The sequence below is a fragment of the Ranitomeya imitator genome, chromosome 5 (genome assembly GCF_032444005.1).
Source record: "Ranitomeya imitator isolate aRanImi1 chromosome 5, aRanImi1.pri, whole genome shotgun sequence".
NCBI lineage: Eukaryota > Metazoa > Chordata > Amphibia > Anura > Dendrobatidae > Ranitomeya > Ranitomeya imitator.
Window position 1 is genome coordinate 191,140,381 of NC_091286.1, and position 20,797 is coordinate 191,161,177.

The following is a 20,797-nucleotide window of genomic DNA, read 5'->3' on the forward strand; positions in this document are numbered from 1 at the left end:
CGGCAGTCACAGTGCGGGAAGCAGACGGCAAGGGACCTGACGGACACCAGAATGTAAGTATGTGCTGTTTGTTTTTTTTTAGTTTTACGCTTGTAACCAGGGTAAACATCGAGTTACTAAGCGCGGTCCTGCGCTTAGTTACCCGATGTTTACCCTGGTTACAAGCGAACGCATCGCTGGATCGCATCGCTAGATCGCTAGATCGGTGTCACACACACCGATCTAGCGATGACAGCGGGAGATCCAGCGATGAAAGAAAGTTCTAAACGATCTGCTACGACGTACGATTCTCAGCAGGATCCCTGATCGCTGCTGCGTGTCAGACACAGCGATATCGTAACGATATCGCTGGAACGTCACGAATCGTACCGTCGTAGCGATCGAAATGGTATAGTGTGACGGTACCCTAAGAAGCAAATGCCCTGCTATGTTTGGACTGACACACTGGGGGTCAAGTGAATCCCACTTTGGGCTCCAGAGCCATGACTGTCATACATATGAATTTATCCTGTTCAGTGTGCAGAGGGTAAAGGATCTTGTCCTTGTCCATCATAGGCAGCCATTTCCATAAAGACTCATGAACTTGGAAACCATCAATCAGAATCTGCCTTTTTCCATGACTTGCAGATCAGAGGATCAATGGCATGAGCTGATGGCAGAATATGCGCTTTATTTTTGTATTTAACCTGTTTAGCAACTTTTTAGGCTGTGTGCACAGTGCATTTTTGATGCGTCTACCCAGCATTTTTTCCTCACGGAAATGGACCAAAAATGCCTTTGAGTGTTTGCAGTATGTTTTTTTTTCTGCAGCGTGTAAATTCTTTGTGCGGATTTGTAGCATTTTCCATACATTGACTTCAATTGAGTCAGTCAAATCTGCAGCAAAAACGCAGGTAGAAAAGTGTTTGTTGATTTGCTGAGTTTTTCGTTGCATTTTTACCGGATTCCTATGAGGTTTCCCACTGTTTTATCTGCTTACCGCAGGTTAGCAGGCGTGGGCTGATGAGACTACTCCCCCCCATCAGCCTACATCTACTGTCACTGATAACAGTGATGGCAGGAGCTGCTGACTATACAAAGGTGACATCAGCCCCCATGGCCACCACTACAGGGCAACTGGAAAGAGCAAGTCTAAGAGCCAGATTTGGCGCATCTTATAGATTTTTTGGGGTGGCTGAGAGCTGATGTTTTTAGTCTGGGAGGCGCCAATATCCATGGCCCCTTCCTAGGTTATTAATATCATCCTGTAGCTGTCTGCCTAGCCTCTGCTGGTTACATTTTATGTTGGGACCTATGTCAATTTTTTTTCTTCAGGTCCCCCTGTAAACAAGCCATTAAAGGCTAAGGACCCTGGGGCGCTGCATAAACACAAACAAACACACAAAATCATTGTCACCATCCTATGTAGGTGAGTTAAAAGAGTGAACCTGTACATGGGCAGTAATGTCATTTTCCTCTAGGGGAGAGTGGTGTTACGTTTGGAGACAAAGAATGACAACTGCATCCAGGTATCACAAACGTGCAACACATTTCACACTCCAGGCCACCAGGGGGAGCTCCTGCTCCTATTTATTAGGTCACTCCCCACATTGGTAAAACTGGTGACCTGTAGGGAAAGTTAGTTAGTTGCTGGCTGAGCTTCGCTCAGGTAGTTGGTCCCTGGCAGGGGTGGGATCCTGTCAGAGAACGAAGGAGAAGAACACGGAGCTGTGCATGTGGAGCGCCCCCAGACACAGGGCCATGAGTTCTCGGGTTCTCGAGTTCTCGGCCTCTCTAGTTCGGTTCTGAGGCTGTCACGGTGGCTAGACCCGGTCCGCGACTCTGCTAAGGGGCGTCCAATAAAGATGGTACAGTCTATCAGGGGTTCGTGATGCCACCTGTGGTGTTCGGTCAGGGTGACCGACGCTGCTGTGGGGTCTGCTGGGGTGATGGAATGGCAGCTGGATGGTATACCTTCCCACAGGTGAAGTATGTCCCCAGGGCTTCCCAGTAAGGTGGATGGTGATGGTGTGAGGTGCAGTCAATAACGAGGACACAAGGTTGCAGTCTCTTTACCTCTTTACTGAAGACTTCAGGATCCTCAATCCAGAGCACGCTTAACAGGGCTATCTGAGACCGGCCGGTCCAATGGGCACATCCAGAGTTCCCTTTGCAGGTGGAAATCAGTGCCTACCACTAGCGCCTGTGTGTTGTAGTGCTACCCTGCTGAGCATTCGGAATAGTCCTCACAACTGCTGTTCTCATTCGTTCGTTCTTTCTAATTCTCTCTCGCTTGTTCCAGATGTTACTAGTTTCTCGTCCCCCAGGTACGTTATGGCTAGGACGCACCCGTATGACGGGAAGGCTCGGAGCTCTTCCAGGACCCTAGAGATGCCCCTCTCCACGCGTTGCCCCCTATGTCTTCGTAGGAAATTTAAGGTAGACAGCCAACCTATAATTAACTGTCCTGCGGAGTTCGAAGTAAGGCCTAGAGTCAGTTACTCCCGCGCTGTTCCGGCCACCGGCTACGCGCCTCAGTAGGATGTTGCCTCGGTCTCACGGCACGACTCCTACTGGTTCTCCTTTGTGCTTGATCTCGTTTCTCACTGTTCCACAATATCCTTCCCTTCGTGTCTCTCTCTTAGGATACCGCCGCGGGGTGTGCAGGCGCGGTTCCGTAACGGTCTGCTCTGTTCGCTAGGCACCTGCCAGGTTCCCACGCCTGACAGGGACTCCCCTGTGTCTTCTTCCTGCAACACCCCCTGCCACGGGATGTTGCCTGAATCCAACCCAGTCAGCTTCTGACTAACTTCCTATCCAACCCCTAGTTTTACCAGTGTAAGGAGTGGCCCAATAAATAAAGCCTTTTTCTCCCCCTAGTGGCCGGAGTGTGAAGTGTAATGTGTGCTGGTGATACCTGGTCAGTAGAATTCCTTCAGTGCCATCAGACGTACCATCACTCCCCTTAGTGGCAGAGTGTCATACTGCAACGACCAGATCTCTGGGGCGCTGCACATGCCCTCAGAGCTGCAGCTCCTAGAAAGAGACATCAAAGGCAGAATTGTATTGCAGCGAGCGTGCAAAAGACGAAAGAAGTCGTAGCAAAGGAGTGGATATCAGAAGGGGACCAGTCCTACACAGGCTGCCTCCTTCTGAGGTGCAGAATCCCGGTAGCCGGAACACCGAAGGAGTAATGTTCTTTATGCCTTGCTCCAGAGACTAGCAGGACAGCTAAATTCACATTACCTGTCCGTCCTACACCAAGGAGGCACGGTGGCACCCTTTAGAGGCTGGGGCATGATAGAATCCCTATAAACCACCTCAAGCCAGCAGTTATACGGGTTTGTCCTATCCTAGCCGGGGGACAGAGAGAGAGACATAACATATACAACATGTAATGTGCTGCTGCAGTGCAGTATAGAGCAACCTCCACCAGGGGGTGCTGGTTAAGGAAAAAAGGTTGTACACACAGCGCAGCAACACTGAACAACAACACAGGTGTCACAGGTAATGAAAGGGACGTCAGACAAGCCAAGGTCATGCACAAAGATAGCAGCGCGGTTCAGAAGGGGCGAGCAGAGACTAGTCGGGGACAAGCAAGTAGTCAGAGCCTACCGGGAACGTGGTAACCAAAACGTGAGACGTAAGACGGAGTCAGGGTACAAGCCAGAGGTCAGAATAAGTCATAAACGGGTGCAGGCAGACAGATGCAAAAGGAACACTAGTACAAGTATCCTGGTCAGGTGCTCAAACCGTGCAGCATGAACTATAGCTGACACTGGCCCACAGGCTGCAGCGGACTTAAATAGCTCAGCCAGCTTCAAAGTGAGGCGGAGAGGATTAACTCCCACATGACCAGTCCAGAGATAAGACAGCTGAACATAAACTCAGAACTGGATCATGACACAACAGTTGTGAGGACATTACGAGAAGCTTAGCAGTAAGGGACTACAACACTGCAGCGCTAGAGGAAGGCTACTGATTTCCACCTTGACAAGGGGACTCTGGACTTGCCTCCAAACCCTCCGGACTCTGAATGCCCTGTGATCTGGTGCCCTGGACTGTGGATGCTGAAGTCTTCAGTAAAGGTAAAGAGACTGCAACCTTGTGTCCTCGTTCTTCTCTGCACCTCTCACCATCCACCATCTACATACTGGAAAGCCCTGTGGACATACTTCACCTTTGCGAAGGTATACCATCTAGCTGCCATAACATCACCCCAGTGGACCCCTTAAAGCAGCGACGGTTACCCTGATCGAATACCACAGGTGGCATCACGATCATTTCCCCTTTATATACCTTTCCCTTTTACACGGACGTCCCAGGGCCACGGACCGGGTCAGCCACCGTGACATCCCCCTGTGAACCGCAGGACCTGGTACTGAGTACCCCACGGCCCCATGGGGGGCACTCCATTTACTTACTGGGTTAACTATAAGGAATAATGGTGTCATGCTGACACCTTTTCATTACTAAGCCTAGGGCTTGGTGTCAATGACAGCCCTAATCCCTTTACCCTTATGCTACTGCATCAGAATGAAAAAAGTGGTGTTGAACCAAGAAATTACATCACAAAACTTTTTTAATAACTTTATTTAGCTCAAAAAAGCATTCATTGCTGTACAAAAATGCATATAAAATCACAGCAAAAACACACCAAACATCATGGCAAAATGCTCATTTTTGTCACAGTGTCTTTGCTGTCAAGAGATGCAGAAACCTTGCAGAAATATCTGCAATCAAATACTCAACATGTAATCGCTCCCACAGTGTATCACTGAGCTGCTGTGAGAGTTCACCGGAGTTCATCAGCTGATCAGCTCCGGTGCTCTCACTTACAGCACCGCTGCGTGAGAACTTTCCCATGCAGCAGTGGTGCCATAGGGGAGAGCACTGGAGCTGATCAGCTGATGAACTCTAGTGAACTTTCTCATGGCAACTCAGTGACACTGCAGGAGCGATTACCTCCCATCACCGACTGTCTTTAAGAGCATTTACATCACTGATGTGACTGCTCTCAAAGTGATCAGGATCGTCATGGGACATTATTGATTATCTTCTCTGCGGTCAGGTGAAGAATATTGTGGTTTTTTTTTTTTTGGTTGCAGGAGACATTGGCTTTGGTGGATTAGGCATTCGGTAAGTAATTAATTAATTTAAGTAATTGAATAAGTAAAGTAAATTAAGTAATTTAATTAAGATTTATTAAAGGAGATTGTCATTATTTCAAATAAAGGACTTTATTCTGTGTGTGTGTTTTTATACAATATCACTGTGGGGTTAGTAATGGATAAGTGTCTTATAAACGCCTCTCCATTACTAACCTGTGGGCTTTATGTCACCTGACAATACAAAAGTGATATCAACCCCACAAATATGAACCCCTCTTGCCACCGCTACAGGGCAAGTGGGAAGAGCGAGGCAATGCACCAGATTTGGTGCATCTTATAGATGCGCCTTTTCTGGGGTGGCTGAGAGCTGATGTTTTTAGTCTGGGAGGGGCCAATTTCCATGGCCCTTTCTAGGCTATTAATATTAGCCTGCAGTTGTCTACCTAGCCTTTGCTGGTTAGATTTTGAAGGGGGGACCCTATGTCAATTTTTTCAGGAGTCCCCCTGTTAAACTAGCTGGTAAATGCTAAGCAAACAGCTGTAAGCTGATATTAATAACCTGGGAACCTTTATGGCTATTGGCGCCTTCTCAGAATATTAACATCAGCCCTCAGCTGTTGGCTTTCCCTCTGCTGGTTATTAAAATTACGCGGGAGTCCACGCAATTTTTTAAATTTTTTTTATTTAAAATTACCAGTTGCTGTCTGGTTACAGCCTATGCACATTCGTTCTGTTAACACTCCTACATAGACTGGCGACTGTGTGTGTCTGTTTACATATTTGCTTAGTAATGAGGGTGTCAGGCTGACACCTTTTCATTACTAAGCTTACAGCTAGGTGTCAATGACAGCTTCTGCCACCAAGCCCTAATACTGAATTAGTATGAAAATGGTAGCGCTGAACCAAAAAATTAGATCACAAAACTTTAAAAAAAATATCTTTATTTAGCTAATAAGGCATTCATTGCTGTACAAAAACACATGCAAAAATGCATACAAAACCACAGCGAAAACACATTTTTCCGCAGCGTTTTTCCTACCAACAAATGCAGAAACCTTGCAGAAATTTTTGCAAACAAATACTCAATGTGCTCACATAGCCTTAATGTACATCAGAACCATAGGCATATTGCTGAGCCTGCAACTCAGATTGCTATTAGAATTGTGTTGTCCATCTCCTCTAGCACCATGTCTTCTGAGAACGAAAACAAAACTGTCTTCCAAAATATGAGCTTGTATAGGTCTGTAATTTTAATCATAGGTACACTTCAAATGTGAGAGACAGAATCTAAAAAAAAATTATATTGTATGATTTTTAAATAATTAATTTGCATTTTATTGCATGAAATAAGCATTTCCCGTAGTTCTTGACCAAGTTTGCACATACTGCAACAGGGATTTTGGCCCGATCCTCCATACAGATCTACTGTTCTTTCAGGTTTCTGGTCTGTTGCTGGGCAATATTGAGTTTCAGCTCCCTTCAAAGATTTTTCTATTGGGTTCAGGTTTGGAGACTGGCTAGGCCACTCCAGAACCTTGCCTTGAAATGCATTTTATGGAGCCACTCCATAGTTGCCCTGGCTTGTGTTTTGGGTCCTTGTCATGCTGGAAGACCCATCTTCAATGCTCTTACTGAGAGAAGGAGGTTGTTGGTCAAAATCTCGTGATACATGACCTTCCCTTCAATATGTTGCAGTTGTTTTGTCACCTTTGCAGAAAAGCATCCCCTAGGATGATGTTTACCCACCATGCTTCACAGTTGGGATGGTGTTCTTGGAGTTGTACTCTTCTTTCTTCCTCCTCTAAACACGGTGAGTGGAGCTGATATCAATAAGTTCTATTTTGGTCTCATCTGCCCACATGACCTTCTCCCATGCCTCCTCTGGATCATCCAGATGGTCATTGGCGAAGTTCAATCAGGCCTGCAGATGTGCTGACATGAGCTCCCTGCCTTGCATGCAGTGCAAGATTTTAATCCATGACTGCATAGAAAGTTACTAACGGTAATGTTTGAGACTGTGTTCCCAGTTCTCTTCAGGTCATTGACCAGGTCCTCCCATGTAGTTCTGGGCAGATTCCTAATCTTTCTCAAAATCATCCTTATCCCAGGAGGTGAGATCTTGCATGGAGCCCCAGACTGAGGAAGATTGACAGTTATCTAGTGTTTTTTCCATTTTCTATTAATTGTGCCAATAGTTGTTGCCTTATCACCCAGCTGCTTGCCTGTTGTCCTGTAGCACATCCCAGCCTTGTGTAGATCTACAATTTTGTCTCTGGTGTCCTTAGACAGCTCTTTGGTCTAGGCCATGGTGGAGAAGCTTGGAGTGTTATTGATTGAATGTGTGGATAGGTGTCTTTTTTATACAGGTAACAAGTTCAACAAGTGCAATTAATAGAGGTATTGAGTGCAGAGTAAGAGGGCTTCGTAAAGAAGAACAAACAGGTCTGTGAGAACCAGAATTCTTGCTGGTTGGTAGGTAATCAAATACGTATTTCATGCAATAAGATACAAATTAATTATGTAAAAATCATGCAATGTGATTTTCTGCTTTTTATTTTTAGAATCTGTAGCTCACAGTTGAAGTGTACCTTTGATAAAAATTATACTCCTCTCCATTTTTTTGTAGGTGGGAAAACTTGCAAAACCGTTATTGTATCAAATATTTATTTTCCCCATTGTACAGTATATGTAAGAGAATTGTAGAGGTAGGTCTCATATACGTCCAGTAAAAATGATGAAGGAGGCCATCATACACACCCTGGAAAATGTAAGAGCGAGGGTCACACAATGACTCTCTAAAAATTATGAGTTCAAATACTTGGGCATCATTACATACAATCTCATCATGTAATTCTTGAAACGGGCTGGGCGAGAGGACAAAATCAATAAATGTAAATGTAAAGTGGGACATGAAGCTAGGTCTTGTGGATGGGCATGTTTGTTGTGCTCCCGCAGCACGCACAGTTTCACCTGGCCCACGGCCTCGCCCTCTGTGTGCACCATCAGCAGCACATCCACTTTCTCGTTCCTTACTGCACGCCTTGCACATTTTTAAATTAGGTATGTAGCATATGGCTTCAAACTTTCTGGTATGAATAGGGAAAAAGGTTGCAGCACCAGCATACTTTTAGAAACACTATAAGGCAATAAATCTTGCATATACGTCTCTAATCCAAAGCTATCCCTCCGCCACCAACTATTCCTACACTGAATGCAGGTACCACTGGCTTTACTAGAGAAAGGACAGTATGTAGCCCTGAAAAGGGCTGTTGTTTTAACCCTCGTCAGGCTGCATAATTTTACAACGTTAATAGGCTGCAGAGGTACAATTGTACCTTCATATATATTTTATTGAAATTTGGCCAATATATTCTGGACCAAAACTGCAGAGAAGTCACGAAATTTCAGCCCTCTACAGCTTTTCGAAAAAAAAAGTTATTGCAATTTTAAAACGGAATAGTTACAATTGTACCTACTCAGCCGGACGAAGATTAATGGCGCAGCAGCGGTGTAGAGGTACTGCAATAGCAATTAAACAGTGCCTATATGCCTGCTCTAGTCTAAGTTTTCCCTCTTAGATCAACTCTCCCTGAACTGCTTCCAGAGGAAAGTGTGCCGAGCATCACATCACTGGGCCTTATATAAGACCCAATAATGCGATGTGCCCGGCCAATCAAAGTAACACCACTATCCAATATGGCTACGGCATTACTGTGTATGACAAGCCATCCTCGCATGTTTTTTGGCTGTCTAACGGGCATTGGGACGGGGACACGAGCATTGCGTTTCGAGCACCTGCGATAGTCGATCAATTAACGAGCGTACCCCAGCCCCAGCTGATTTTATTTTGTGTGTTTACTTTTTTCAATAACGACAAAATGCCAAATGAAAGTATGTTTTCTTATAAAATTATACAAATATAAAACTTATTGAAAGATATCTTGATGACCAAGTGGACATTACAACGGAGGCTAACCTAATTTTATATTTGGACAGGTTAAAGATTTTTTTCTCCTAATTCTTGGGACTCAGGACCAACTCTCCCATATCCCATTGTGTGTGGAACTATCCTGCTTTCTTCTATTTCTCCCACTCTAGTCCCCTTGGCTTCCTATTCTTATTTGAGGCCTTTGAAAGGGCCAGTTCAAGGATAATTGATGTATGGTTTTGAAGATAATGATAATCTTGTTCTATTTGAGCCTCATGTACTGTAGTGTGCTCCCATGAACTGAAAAATAATGTGTTGCTGGAAAGAATCCTCTAAAAAATGGGAAAAATCAATAGGAGACATGTGGAGGGCATCTACCTCAGAAACGATATAAGATGGAATAGCAAGGACTGAATGAGAGCTTCATTTAACTGTAATAACAAAATCTTGTTTCTCTAAAATGGTGTTATCCCAAATTTAGAGAATCAGATTTAACAAGATCTAGAAAATCCGAGATTCCGAGGCACCAGAGAAAATAGGAATAAAACATAACCTTTATTTCATCCTTTAGAAATCACATGGTAAAATACAATTGAGGTAGACAAATGAAGCAACGTTTTGGTCCAAAACTGACCTTTTTAAAACTACAAGTACAATAAGCTAGAAGTGCAATAAAAATTACAGGGCTGTAATATGGCCAGTGCCATACCGCAGTGACACAGATTGCATTATGACACAGCACTGTCATTATTTACATCAACTTTTTCTCCAGACGGCAATAAGTTCTTATGAAGGTCTAACTAGACCAAAATGTTAAATTATATGGATTGCCAATAAATCTGTTTTACGTTTACAAAAATCAGAGTGCCAAGTGTTATTGCTATTACAGGCATAAGCCACCTGTCAGACACTCCTGTTTAAGAAGTTTATGCTGCTTAAGGGCAATCTGTCACCACATTTGACCTATCTAAATTATTAATATGTGCATACAGGTTATAGATTGCTGGAAAAAAGTCATACATGTAATAATAATAATCTTTTATTTTTATATAGCGCTAACATATTCCGCAGCGCTTTACAGGTTGCACACATTATCATCGCTGTCCCCGTTGGGGCTCACAATCTAAATTCCCTATCAGTATGTCTTTGGAATGTGGGAGGAAACCTGAGTGCCTGGATGAAACCCACGCAAACACGGAGAGAACATAGAAAACTCTTTGCAGATGTTGTCCTTGGTGGGGTTTGAACCCAGGACTCCAGCGCTGCAAGGCTGCTGTGCTAACTACTGCGCCACTGTGCTGCCCGATATGTATGCCTCATATCTGTTGCTTTGTTATGGATAAACCTTATTTTATCACTTTATGCAAATGACATCTTCCAGGCTATGGGGAGGATGTTGCCCGGAAGATAACTCTGCCTCCAGAGATTATTTTACATGAAAGGAGGCGTTACCAGTATGATGTGTAATGACTGCTCTCCTGCTCTTATTGACACAAAAGCGCACGGAGAGGTCAAAAATACTCTGTTGTAAAAAAGTCACAGTAAATAAGCAAGTGCTAGTCAAAAAAATACAGGGTATTTAGTTAATAGGTTTTTTTTGCAAAAAAATGTATGTTAAGCTGCTCCACCAATCGTCAAGGTATACCTATAATAGAGCAGTCCTATCTAAAGTATATAATCCCTATCTGATGTATTTAAAAACCTGATCATCTGTATAGTACCTGTATAAGCAGGGTTCAGAGAGAAAATATCCATGTGGACATGCAGGATGGAACAGCTTCAATGCAAATGACCCACAGAGGAGTGGTGGACTCCCCATTCTTGTAGAAACAAGAGAACAATTATAGAACCAAAAACACATGGGCTACTTGCACAGTGAACAAGTCTGTAGAAACCTGTTCACACCACCAAAGAACTTGAAGACACAAAAGTGCATGGAGAGGTCAAAAATACTCTCTTGTAAAAAAGTCACAGTAAATAAGCAAGTGCTAGTCAAAAAAAAACAGGGTATTTAGTTAATACGTTTTATTGCAAAAAAATGTATGTTAAGCTGCTCCACCAATCGTCAAGGTATACCCATAATAGAGCAGTCCTATCTAATGTATATAATCCCTATCTGATGTATTTAAAAACCTGATCATCTGTATAGTACCTGTATAAGCAGGGTTCAGAGAGAAAATATCCATGTGGACATGCAGGAAGAAACAGCTTCAATGCAAGTGACCCACAGAGGAGTGGTGGACTCCCCATTCTTGTAGAAACAAGAGAACAATTATAGAACCTAAAACACATGGGCTACTTGCACAGTGAACAAGTCTGAAGAAACCTGTTCATACCACCAAAGAAGTTGAAGACACAAAAGCGCACGGAATTTTTTTTTATTTTTTTGACTAGCACTTGCTTATTTACTGTGACTTTTTTACAACAGAGTATTTCTGACCTCTCCGTGCGCTTTTATGTCTTCAAGTTCTTTGGTGGTGTGAACAGGTTTCTACAGACTTGTTCACTGTGCAAGTAGCCCATGTGTTTTTTGTTTTTTGTTTCTCCTGCTCTTATTGCAGAGTTGTGTGTGATTATATCTGACACATCTGCAGGTTCCTGTTCCCCTTTTAATTAAAATAAGCTATGGGACAAAGTTATCTACCAGGCAACATCCACCTTATAGTAAACCAAAATCCACTAGGTGCATATTAGTCACAGAATTATGGCCATATAGGAGCAAAACATTATTTGCCTCAAATGACCAAAATAGCATCTCCATGTTGACACATGTTAGAAATGAAGGAGAGCAGATGGAGTCTAGAAAAGCTTAAGTACATAACATTTCTTTGATGTACAAAATTACAAGTAGAAACATATACCAGAAAAAAGGATAAAATAACGACAATAGTACAAAACTAGCCAAGTGTCCGGTGCCACGTGTTAAGCAAAGATCTAATAATGCCAATACTAGGGCACCAAAAAAGAGAGACCAGCATGAGAGAGGACCCCCCAGTGTTCCCAATGCATGTTTCACATAGTCACATGTTACGCTTCATCATGGGGGAATGATGAAGCGTAACATTTGAACATGTAAAACGTTCGTCGGTGACACTGAAGGTTTTCTCTCGTCTTGACCTCTTGTGCCCTAGTATTGGCATGTTATATCTTTTCATGCATATACGTGATACTTACCTGCAGATATTTGCCTATTATGTACTAAGGACTATGATGTTTTGATTGTTATTTATCTTATGCGGGTCTGTGGCATTAAGGTACTTAAGGTGACGTCACCGCTGTGCTCTGCTTTCCGGCTGGCCGGCGCTCACAGTGCAGAGATGCACAGCGGGGGACAGACAGTGGAAGGTAAGTATGAAGTGTTTGTTTTTTTTTACTTTTGCGCTGGTAAACAGGGTAAACATCGGGTTACTAAGTGCGGCCCTGCGCTTAGTAACCCGATGTTTACCCTGGTTACCAGTGAAGACATCGCTGAATCGGCGTCACACATGCCGATTCAGCAATGTCTGCAGGAGGTCCAGCGACGAAATAAAGTTCTGGCCTTCTAGCTCCGACCAACGATGGCACAGAAGGATCCTGATCGCTGCTGCATGTCAAACTGAACGATATCGCTAGCCAGGACGCTGCAACGTCACGGATCGCTAGCGATATCGTTCAGTGCGAAGGTACCTTTAGATCTTCGCTTGACATATGGCACCCGGCAGTTGGCTAGTTTTGTACTGTTGTTGTCATTCTATCCTTTCTCTAATATATGTTTCTACTTGTAATTTTGAACATTAATAAAATGTTATGTATTTTTTTTTAAGCTTCTCAAGACTCCTTCTGCTCCCCTTCATTTCTAACATCCTCCTTATAGCCTGCTAAAGGTCACTTACATTTAAGAAAAATAATGATTTCTCTGGAATAAGAAATCAGATTGTGGATATCAAGGTATCATTTTATCCAGCTTCCAATGGCCTATGTACATGCTCATATAGACAGCTTAGGAGGGACTATCCTACTGACAGATTCCCTTTTAAGTAATTAAGACCATGTGACTCCAACATGACTCGAGTCATCATCAAAATTGCCATGAATATCACCATGAATCAGGGCCATAGAGTTCAACTTTTTATCTATCTCATTGATTAGCATTCATAATTTAGTAGCCTTTTTTTAAATTGTACCATTCTTCTTTTAAGATAATGTTTACAAAGAACATTTGTATTTTTCACTTAGATATTTCTCTTATTTTTAAACTATAATTATTCATTTGTGCTACACAAAAAGTTGTTAATATATTTCATTATTTGTGATTTTTTTTTTACAAAACACAAAAGATATAATTTTCATTTATTTATGGTATATGGAAGTTCAGCATAAAGCACAGAATGCAAACCAGCCTAAACCTGTAATTTGTGATGCTATCTGCTAGTATATATAAGCTTATCATGTGTAATAGTGTCTGCTGAGTCAGAGTACCTAATCATATTACTTATGATATTGCACTACCTAGACAGTGAGTCAAATCTCATGTTTGACTCAGTAAAATAGAATCAGTGTATCCTTTCATGTGTGATACAGTGTTGCAGTCATGACCAAAAGTATTGGCAACCTCGAAATGGTTCCAGAAAATGTTCTCTCAGAAAATGGTTGCAATTTCACATGCTTTGTTATACACATGTTTATTTCCTTTGTGTGTATTGGATCAGCACAAACATACAGAGAGAAAAGGGCAAATTACACATAATGTCACAGAAAACCTCCAAAATGGGCTCGGCAAAATTGTGGGTAAACAACTTTGTTTCAAGCATGTGATGCTTATTCAAACTCACCTGTGACAAGCAACGGGTGTGGGCAATATGAAAATCACACATGAAACCAGTTAAAGGCGAAAAGTTGACTCAATCTTTGCATTGTGTGTATGTGTGTGCCACACTAAACATGGAGAACAGAAAGAGGAGAAGAGAACTGTCTGAGGACTTGAAAGGCAATTTCAAAGGTGCCAACACTTTCAGCCATGTCTGTAAATTTTTTGAAAAACAGATAATAAATAAAAGGGAAAATACATAGCAGCAGTTAAAGGGAACCCAATTATTCATGGTCCACAAAAAATCACACAGACTTGTCCGATTTAGATCCAAATCTCGGATCAAACTTGTCAAAACAAGTCTACAGTTCCATCATAAAAACTGTTGCTCTCCATTTTTCACGAACTATTTTTAAAACAGTAAATTAGCTTTGTTTAGAGAGGTGTTTTTTATTTTCATTTCAAGATTAATAAAAAAAATTTAAAATAAGTTGTTAATTTTGATGAAAGGTACCCTTTGTACTGGACAAAATTTATGGTGTGTGGCCCTCCAAAAATCAGCCTTCACACTGTTTCCTGTAACGTGAATAGGATGGTCTATGCATAAGGGCAGAAAACAAACTATTTTATTTTGTAGTTTTGAATTAAAGAAACATACTTCACATTTATGTTTCCTCTTAATTTACAGAGAGCTGTGTCAGAAGAACAGGAAAAAATTGAAAAATATGTGAAGACTTCAAAAAATAAGGATAGTTCAAAACCCCTAGACAAACCTGAGCAGTAAGTAATTGTTACTCGAGCTGGGTAAAGGGTTTAAGGCTTTTTCCACAATAAACAATAATGACAGCTGTCACTCATCATGTTACCTAGAATGTAGAAACGATGGCACCTGACAAAGTACAGAGTCCATGGTGTGTTTTTTGTTTTTTTTTAATACCATTTCTTCTGAATTGCTGTAGGTCTATAAGTGGAAGGCAGACTCACCCACAGTAATGCAATGTTTAAACTGGCTACACATTCAGACATTTGAGGTATAATTGGGTGTTCCAGCAGTATGTCCAAACATAATCAGACAATAGTGACATCTAATATATAAAGCTGAATGTGTGTGTGTGTGTGTGTGTATGTATGTATGTATGTATGTCCGGGATTGGCATCTGCACCGTCGCAGCTACAGCCACAAAATTTTGCACAGTCACACGTCTGGACCCCGAGAGCGTCATAGGCTATGTTGTGAGGCGAAATTTTAACCCCGTGCGTTCCAATTCACCAAATAATTTTGCCCCTATCTACATAATGGGGAAAAAGTGAAAGGAAAAGTGTTGGAGGCGTCGCAGCCACAGCAACAAAATTTTGCACAGTCACACTTCTGGACCCTGAGAGCATCATAGGCTATGTTGTGAGGTGAAATTTTAACCCCGCGCTTTCCAATTCACCAAACAATTTTGCCCCTATCTACATAATGGGGAAAAAGTGAAAGGAAAAGTGTTGGAGGCAAATTGACAGCTGCCAGATGTGAACAAGGGGGACTTAAAGAGTGAAAGCGATGGCGCCAAAGAGTATATACCGTACAGTTGCTAAGGTGGGGCCTCGACATGGGATACTCACCACACACGGGGATATGAACACACACACAAAATGCGCCACACACTACCACGTGCTTGAACACATATACCACCCTCAGCACACATTTTACCACACATACACCAACCTCGCCACATAAAAGTCGAAACACAAGTCGCCGCTCAAAACTCGCCACGTGCAAAACTCGCCACATGCAAAACTAGGCTCATGCAAAACTCACCTCATGGAAAACTCGCCACACGCTAAACTTGCACACGCGGAAAAATTGCCACATGCACAAAAGTTGCAACACATGCAAAAGTTGCCTCACACAAAACTTGCACATACTCAAAACGCACCACACATAAAACTCACCACGCGCAAAACTCGCCATGCGCAAAACTTGCTGCACACAACTTGCTACACTAACCTGTCACATGCAACTCGACACAAAAAGTTGCTACACGCATGTTGTCATACAAAACTCATCTCACAAAAGTTGGTACATGCATGTCACCACACACAACTCAACACACACAACTTGACACATGAAACTCGCCATAAAACACACACAAGTCTGGTATTATCCTTCAAAACTAAATATCTGATTAATAAGCAGACAAACTACAAGAGCAACAAATGTACCATATAGGAAAAACGGCAGCTGTCAGTCACATGACCTGTCTGTTATGTGTATGTGTGAGCTAATATATTCTGCCAGGGGGATGGCTTCCTGTTGGCTGGGGATTTATCAGGCTGCCAATTTAGCTTACAAATACTGAGGTAAAAATACTGACCAAATAATGTGTGAATGCGGTCTAATACAGGAGGAGATGACACACAGATATATACTACATACAGGAGGAGATTACACACAGGTATATACTATATGCAGGAGGAGATTACACACAGGTATATACTATATACAGGAGGAGATGACACACAGGTATATACTATATATGGGAGCAGATGACACACGTATATACTATATACTGGAGCAGATGACACACGTATATACTATATACGGGAGCAGATGACACACATATATACTATATACAGGAGGAGATGACTGACAGGTATATACTATATACAGGAGGAGATGACACACGTATATACTATATACAGGAGGAGATGACATACAGGTATATACTATATACAGGAGGAGATGACACACACATATATACTATATACACGGGAGATGACACAGGTATATACTATATACAGGAGGAGATGACATACAGGTATATACTATATACAGGAGGACATGACACACAGGTATATACTATATACAGGAGGAGATGACAACCTGGTATATACTATATACAGGGGAGATGACATACAGGTACAAACTATATACAGGGGCGATGACACACAGGTATATACTATATACAGTGGAGATGATACACAGGTATATACTATATACAGGAGAAGATGACATACAGGTATATACTATATACTGGAGGAGAAGACACACAGGTATATACTATATACAGGAGCAGATGATACACAGGTATATACTATATACAGGAGGAGTTGACTTACAGGTACATACTATATACAGGAGGAGATGACACACGTATATACTATATACAGGAGGAGATGACATACAGGTATATACTATATAAAAGAGGAGATGACATAGGTATATAGAGGAGATGACATACAGCAGGTATATACTATATACAGGGGAGATGACATATAGGTATATACTATACACAGGAGATGACATACATGTATATACTATATATAGGAGGAGATGACATACAGGTATATAGTATATACAGAAGAGATGACATACAGGTATATAATATAGGAGATGACATGGGTATATACAATATACAGGAGGAGATGACATACAGGTATATACTATATACAGGAGAGATGACACACAGCAGGTATATACTATTTACAGGGGAGATGACATACAGGTATATACAATATACAAGAGAAGACATACAGGTGTATACTATATATAAGGGAGATGACAAACATGTATATACTGAGTTGAAAATGAGAGGTGTGAGGTGAAAATGAAAAGGCGTGAGTGCAAAATGAGAGGAGTGAGGGAAAATAGTGGAGTGATAGGAAAATGACAGATGTGAGGTCGAAATGACAAGTGTTAGGGGGGTATGAGAGGAGTGACAGGGAAAATAAGAGTAGTGAGGGGGAAAATGAGAGGTGTAAAGGAGAAAATGAGAGGTGTAAGGGAGAAAATGAGAGGCATGATGGGAAAATAAGAGACATGAGGTGCTATAACTAACCACATATATTTACTATGCCCAGGCAACGCCGGGCTCTTCAGCAAGTATTTTATAAAATCATTATTGGTTGTAAGAAAGCTTTTCAACTTTTAAAGCAATTTAACAAAGGATGGAAACATTGTATTTTTTTTCCTCACCACAACAGCATCTCCAGAGAGGGAGAGAGAGAGAGATATATATTCTGGGAACAGGAAATCTAGAGATAAAAAGCACATCCTACTTAAGCCTCAGTGGTAAGGCTGTGTGCACACGTTCAGGATTTTTTACATTTTTTTTTTGTGTTTTTCGCTATAAAAACGCAATAAAATCGTGAAAAAACCACATACATTAAGCATCCTATTAGAATGCAATCCGCATTTTTTGTGCACATGCTGCGGCTTTTTCCGCGGCAGAATCGCATTCCGGAAAAAAACGCAGCATGTTCATTCTTTGTGTGGAATCGCGGGGATTCTGCACACATAGGAATGCATTGATCCGCTTACTTTCCACATAGGGCTATGCCCACCATGCGGGAAGTAAGCGGATCATGTGCGGTTGGTACCCAGGGTGGAGGAGAGAAGACTCTCCTCCAGGCCCTGGGAACCATATACCATATATACTCGAGTATAAGCCGACCCCCCTATCTTTGCCACAAAAAACTGGGATAACTTATTGACTCGAGTATAAGCCTAGGGTGGAAAATGCAGCAGCTACCGGTGAATTTCAAAAATAAAAATAGATGCTCCATACCGTTCATTATTGCCCCATAGATGCTCCATATAAAGCTGTGCCCCATATAAGGCCCCATACCGTTCACTATGGCCCCACAGATGTTCCATAGAAAGCTGTGCCCCATATAATGCTCTGCACCGTTCACTATGGCCCCATAGATGCTCCATATAAAGCTGTGCCCCATATATAATGCTCTGCACCGTTCATTATTGCCCCATAGATGCTCCATATAAAGCTGTGCCCCATATATAATGCTCTGCACTGTTCATTATGGCCCCATAGATGCTCCATAGAAAGCTGTGCCATATATAATGCTCTGCACCGTTGATTATTGCCCCATAGATGCTCCATATAAAGCTGTCCAATATATAATGCTGCTGCTGCAATAAAAAAAAAATAATCACATACTCACCTCTCTTCATTCAGGATGCCGGCGCTTTCAATATTTACCTGCTCCTCGTGCGGCTCCGTCTCCAGCACTGAGGCTCAGCAGAGGGCGCGCACTGACTACGAAACCGCGCCCTCTAACCTGAGCGTCACTGCCAGAGGACGCTGGAGACAGCCACACCGGAGCGAGGAGCAGGTAAATATCGCGCAGCGCTCCCCTCCCCGTATACTTACCTCCTCCTGGCACGGTCCCTGCTTCTTCCACCGCTGCATCTTCTTCCTGTATTGAGCGGTCACAGTTACCGCTCATTTTCAGTCATGAATATGCGGCTCTATGGGAGGTGGAGCCGCATATTCATGACCATGTGACCGCTCAATACAGGAAGAAGATGCAGCGCTGGAAGAAGCAGGGACCGTGCCAGGAGGAGGTAAGTATAATTATACAGCCCCCACTCCCCCTCCCCTGCCGACCCCCTGGTATGACTCGAGTATAAGCCGAGAGGGGGACTTTCAGCCCAAAAAAATTGGCTGAAAATCTCGGCTTATACTCGAGTATATACAGTAATTGTTAAAAAAAAAAGAATTAAAATAATGACCTGTGATGACATAGCGGTCACAGGTCATTCTCACAATGCATTACTGGGAACGGGAGCATCGGCAGCGCTGCGGGGGACGGCAGAAGGTGATAATATCACGATTTTTTATTTTTTAAATTATTTTTACATTATATCTTTTTACTATTGATTCTGCATAGGCAGTATCAATAGTAAAAGTTGGTCAAACTTGTCAAACACTATGTTTAGAAAAAAGGAAATAATTCAGCTCACCCTTATGATGGTATTCTCACAGCCCATGAGAATTTTGATCCGAGCATGGAAACGTCTCTGCTTGACGCCAGGTACTTGTGCATGAAAATGAAGGTATCCAGCTCAGGAAATAAAATCAAAAATCTTTATTTGGACAAGTTAAAAAATAAGCTGCTTGACAAACCGGAGCATACCGAATGAAGGGATGTCTTGAGTAACTGGACGCGTTTCGAACACGTATAGTTTTCTTAGTCCTCAGTTTCACAATGAGCAGTCTTGCCACAAGTTAAAATCCACCCCAAACAGGTGGGGAACAGAGTGAAATGATTGCTCCACAGAATGAAATTAACACTTGAATGACATGACATGCAATGAAAAGTGTACAGAAAAAAAAATACAACTATAAATGTGCATAACATATACAAATAATATTCACTGTGAACAATCAATAATGCAACATAATTTCCTTCTTCAAGTTCAGACCTAGAGGTACTCGAGTATTTAATAGATAGATCCAAAAAGCTTCTCTATCTCGCAGTTTCTTTTCTCTATCTCCACCACGTATATTCTTATGCACTTGTTCTATTGCAGATACATTAAAATTTGCAATTTGTCTGTTGTGCGATTTTATGAAATGGTTGGATGCGTTAGAAACATGACGAGTTGTGGGCTGGGTAATATCATAAAGATGCTCCCTGATCCTGTCTTTTAATCTTCTGATTGAGGAACCCACATATAAGAGTTTGCATGCTGAACATTCTATTATATATATTACATGATCTGAGTTAGTTATGAAAATTCTTTATTTTTAAATTCTTTTAATTTTTTGAGCAGGTAAAAACAGATATTTTTTAGGCCGGTTTCACACGTCAGTGGCTCTGGTAGGTGAGGTGACAGTTTCCTCACATACCGGAGACACTGACTCACGTAGACACATTAAAATCAATGTGTCTCTGCACGGACCGTGTGTCCGTTTGGAAAACACGGAGACATGTCAGTGTTCGTGGGAGCGCATGGATCACACGGACCCATTAAAGTCAATGGGTCCGTGTAAAACACGTACCGCACACGGATGTTGTCCGTGTGCAGTTCGTGTGCCATGCAGGAGACAGCGCTACTGTAAGCGCTGTCCCCCCCTTCGTGTGGTGCTGAACCCGGTATTCATCCCTTCTCTCCAGCAACGTTCGCTGGAAAGAAGGAATGAATAATCTTTTTATTATTTTTTTTTAAATAAAGTTGCCGGTAATCTGCCCCCTCCCACCCCC

The 20,797-nt window shown here is 42.2% G+C and overlaps 1 protein-coding gene across 2 annotated transcripts in view; it reads left to right on the plus strand.

Annotated features, from left to right (window-relative positions):
- FMN2 (formin 2) overlaps window positions 1–20,797 on the plus strand; it is a 528,461-nt gene that overhangs the window by 201,568 nt on the left and 306,096 nt on the right. For both annotated transcript variants that reach the window (XM_069769445.1, XM_069769446.1), the window contains exon 9: window positions 14,493–14,584. In XM_069769445.1, coding sequence (XP_069625546.1) covers window positions 14,493–14,584 — 92 coding nt within the window. The remainder of the gene's footprint in view (window positions 1–14,492; window positions 14,585–20,797) is intronic.